The sequence below is a fragment of the Ascaphus truei genome, unplaced genomic scaffold (assembly GCF_040206685.1).
Source record: "Ascaphus truei isolate aAscTru1 unplaced genomic scaffold, aAscTru1.hap1 HAP1_SCAFFOLD_1812, whole genome shotgun sequence".
Taxonomy (NCBI): domain Eukaryota; kingdom Metazoa; phylum Chordata; class Amphibia; order Anura; family Ascaphidae; genus Ascaphus; species Ascaphus truei.
Window position 1 is genome coordinate 56473 of NW_027454713.1, and position 4553 is coordinate 61025.

General features: G+C 46.0%; 1 protein-coding gene across 1 annotated transcript; it reads right to left on the reverse strand.

The window, feature by feature from the left end:
* Positions 1–2091: 2091 nt before the first annotated feature.
* Positions 2092–3857, reverse strand: LOC142476963 (uncharacterized). The gene has a single exon (XM_075582035.1). The coding sequence runs from the start codon at positions 3762–3764 to the stop codon at positions 2508–2510; it is 1257 nt and encodes a 418-aa protein (XP_075438150.1). The 5' UTR covers positions 3765–3857; the 3' UTR covers positions 2092–2507.
* Positions 3858–4553: the final 696 nt, after the last annotated feature.

Genomic DNA, 4553 nt, shown 5'->3' on the forward strand with positions numbered 1-4553 from the left:
TACATCTCTCTTTTTTTTGTCTTGAGGATACATCCACATGCAGCACCTGGGGAATAGCTATACCTGATCATATACAGACCTGGGATCTTACAGACATAGCAGCAAGAAGACACATTACAACCTTTGATTTGATGAGCCTTATTTGATCTTTTCTCTAGTAAGAGGGCTGGCATATGGGCCAAGTTCAGTGTCATATCGTCATCATTTATATACACAGTGCACACTATATTGTGTTTTTCTCTATTCTGGGGTGATCCTGCTCCTCATGACTTCTTTTAACAGGTCATGTAAAATCGCTGGTAATTCACCCCTCCCGCTGGCCGATCATGGGTTAACACTTTCCCATCCTCTGCGTAGCATTGAAAGCCTCCTTGGCAGTGACAGGGTTAAGCAGGGCTATAGCTGCACAAGCTAATGCCCAGCATGATATAATGTCGTGAATATACAGTCTGGGTGCCTGAGCAGGTTATAAATTCCCAGCTTCTGCTGAAATGCACCTTAAGGCCAAGTGCCTTTTCCCCTATGAAATATATGGGGTGCTGGTTCTAAGTTTCCCCACTCCAAGATTGGAAGACAAAACAGCACCAGGATTATGATGCGAAATCCCCATGTATTTGCGTTGGATGCTTTTTGTTATTTATCAATGACTTGCAGCAGCATACAATGCATTGTTAAGCTTTATTTTGGAAACATTACAAGTTTAGACATACAGTAACATAAGCGATTTAAGAAGCATATAACTGTTAGTGTCCATGACAGGTCTGTGCGCACGACCGTGCTAGGGGCATCACGCCTGGCTGGAGCGATGTGTGCCCTGTAGTTGGACGCGATGAGGGGGGCATGGCGTGGCCGTGACGGACTTGATTCACTCTCATTGGGCGTACCGCTCACATGGCCCAGCCGTCATGCGAGGTAACAAATTTATTTGGTTCCTTGTGCATAGGGTGACCAGATGTCCCGGTTTTTAATGTCTGTCCCGGTTGCCCGACATAATTTAAAATGTCCCGTTTTTTTGTGACTGTCCTGGTTTTGGCCATCAGAGCAGGGGGGCAGCAGAGAGCAGAGAATGCTGGCAGGGAGGAGGAGAGTGGAGGCTGGTGCTGCAGAGGGTGGGAGCGGGGTTACCTTCTGCGGAGCCCAAGCAGTGAGACCCGGAATTGTCAGTGAGAACTTCCGGTGTCTGCTGGCAGGGCTCAAGATGTCTTCTCTCCCCACCCATGCAGGTAGGGTCCAGAATGGGGGACGACGACACACTCACTCTTTCTAAAGAGAGACAGACACAGAAAGGGGGGCGGGGGGGAGAGAGACAGACACAGGGTGGCGGGGGGGAGGGAGACAGACACAGAAAGGGGAGGGTGGGAGAGACAGACACAGAATGGGGAGAGACACACACAGCATGGGGAGAGAAAGACGCACACAGCATGGGGAGACACGCACACAGCATGGGGAGACACGCACACAGCATGGGGAGAGAGACACACAGCAGCATGGGGAGAGACACAGAATGGGGGGTGGAGGGAGAGACACAGAATGGGGGGGGAGAGAGAGACACAGAATGACCTGGACTCTGACCATAGGTTTTGGCCTCAGATTCCCATATGAACACCTTCCTCAGCCTTGCAATGTGTTTGTGGGGAGGTAACGCCAGCGCATGTGTAACAGGAATCTCTGCCACAGAGGTGTACAAGTGTCACCATCAGTGGGAAAGGTCCTTGTGTGAGGTGGCACCTCTTGTTACATCATTACTGCATATGTCATTAATAAAGGGACACTCAACCCCATCAGGTGCATTTTCAGGTCTACGTGTAACCTGTTAAATAGATGGGACAGCCCTTGCTGCTCTCTAGAGATATTAAAGGAACATGACATACAGCATATAAAGGCGGCTGCATTAATGTCCCTCACTTGGGACGTTAGTCTGTGTCTTTGTCCTCCACCTCAGTATTCAAAGGACATTCTTGGACATTTGGTTGCGGCCGTTTCGCCGCGACTCACCCCACCACCGGCCACTTTGCTGCTAAGGTTTGTGCCTAAACCCCCTACCATAAAACCCATATATACTAAGTTCCCCTTACCCTAACATCCCCCCACCATAACTGCTAAAACCACTTAAATGAACCCCCTAAACAGTAATAATATTAACATTAGAAGCGGCTGGTGGCGGAGGGTCCGTCTGCGGCCTAAAGCCGGCGGCCAGCTGGTCGCGGCAAAACTATTCTGATTCAAAGTTAAGTGTGACTACATACCGCTTCAGCATAATGGGAAAAGTACATTTTATTAGAACCAACAGCATAGAAATATAAAACATTATTAAGAACAACATTTTCCTTGAAATAAAAATACAATAAGAATGATACAAATAACCTGCATTTAAAACATTATAACTTTTTATCCTTTTAAAATGCTCGTTTTATGCACCATAAACTAAAGTCACTTTTCATTTTGATTTAGCGTAACACAGATACACGTGCACACTTATATGTGAGCTTCTTAGTCGCTGGTTATCACTAAACAAGCCTGGCTTTAGAGATAGGTCTCTCACTTGTGTGTGTCCTCTTGTGTTTCCTCAGGCTGGATAAGTCATTAAATCCCTTCCCACATTCCCCACATACACACGGTCTCTCCCCTGTGTGTGTCTTCTTGTGTGTGTTCAGGTTGTATAAAACACTAAATCCCTTCCCACATTCCCCACATACATGCGGTCTCTCCCCTGTGTGTGTCCTCTTGTGTATGTCCAGGTGGGATAACCGACTAAATCCCTTCCCACATACCCCACATACATACGGTCTCTCCCCTGTGTGTGTCCTCTTGTGTCTGATCAGAGGGGATAAGTCACTAAATCCCTTCCCACATTCCCCACATACATGCGGTCTCTCCCCTGTGTGTGTCCTCTTGTGTATGTCCAAGTGGGATAACTGTCTAAATCCCTTCCCACATTCCCCACATACATGCGGTCTCTCTCCTGTGTGTGTCCTCTTGTGTATATTCAGGTGGGATAATTCACTAAATCCCTTCCCACATTCCCCACATACATGCGGTTTCTCCCCTGTGTGTGTCCTCGTGTGTGTGTTCAGGTGGGATAAATCACTAAATCCCTTCCCACACTCCCCACATACATGAGGTCTCTCCCCAGTGTGTGTCCACTTGTGTGTGTTCAGCCTGGATGAATGACTAAATCCCTTCCCACATTCCCCACATACATGCGGTTTCTCCCCTGTGTGTGTCCTCGTGTGTGTGTTCAAACTGGATAACAAACTGAATCCCTTCCCACACTCCCCACATACATAAGGTCTCTCCCCTGTGTGTGTCCTCTTGTGTGTGTTCAGGGTGGATAACAAACTGAATCCCTTCCCACACTCCCCACATACATGCGATTTCTCCCCTGTGTGTGTCCTCTTGTGTTTCCTCAGGCTGGATAAGTCACTAAATCCCTTCCCACATTTCCCAGATACATAAGGTCTCTCCCCTGTGTGTGTCCTCTTGTGTGTGTTCAGGTTGTATAAGAAACTGAATCCCTTCCCACATTCCCCACATACATGCGGTCTCTCTCTGGTCTCTGTTCTCTTCTGTGCGTTCTGGTCTGATAACCATGTCAGACTCTTCCTACTTTCTCCAAGATCTTTTCCTGAGGCAGCTGCTAATATATATATTTTGAAATGAGAAGCAGTTACATTGTTTATTAATTGACTTGACTGGTTGAAAGATGCATTTTCTGTCATATTTATTGGAATGTTGCAAGATTGTTCTGTCCTCATCTTTTCCATATACTCATTTGGGTGTTTGAACTTCAGATGTTTGAGGAGGTAATCCTGACTGCAGAAAGCAACCTTCCAGTGTTGGCATGGGTGGATTATTGGAGCTTGTTTTTGGACTAGACGAGACAAAAAAATACATAATTCGAAAATTGGGTGAAATTAGGCATTAGTTATCAAAAAAAGTGTGCGTGCCAAGTACTGTACACACATTGTAAGTGAAACTTCGGTGTCCTTTTTACAGAAATTGTATTTGTGATGGGGATGTTTTTATTTAAAATCCATACACAATTTCAGTGAGAAAATGCATTATTTTTGGCACAGCAATGCTGATTCATTGCATGGTAATAAGGTACTTCTTTTATGGGCGGTAATATGGCATTTTTGGTTACTGTATAAGAATACAGGAAATAAAGATAATTTGAAGGCACTCAAAGATGTTAGAATAGAATTAAATCTGTTACTTACCTCCCAGGCTGAAAAGTCATTAAGTTGGTCAAAGAGGACATTTTATGAGAAAGCAAACAAGCCAGATACATTATTAGCAAATAAATTGAGGAACAAACGGTCGAATTATGGTATACAGGCTATCAAATTGAAGTCAGGCACAGTGACTTCGAACCCCAAATTAACTGTGGAGGAATTCAGTTTTCAGCAGCATGGGGGGTTGGGGGATCGGAGCATGTCGCCCCCCCCCAGGTGAAATGAAAGTGTTTGTGTGGGGGGGATTGTGTGTGTGTGTGTGTGAGGGGGATTGTGTGTGTGTGGGGGGGGGAGGGGATTGTGTGTGTGGGTGGGATT

Bases quoted from the DNA above. Each gene is read 5' to 3' on its own strand.
- LOC142476963 (XM_075582035.1), bottom strand. From the start codon at position 3,764: ATGGAAAAGATGAGGACAGAACAATCTTGCAACATTCCAATAAATATG.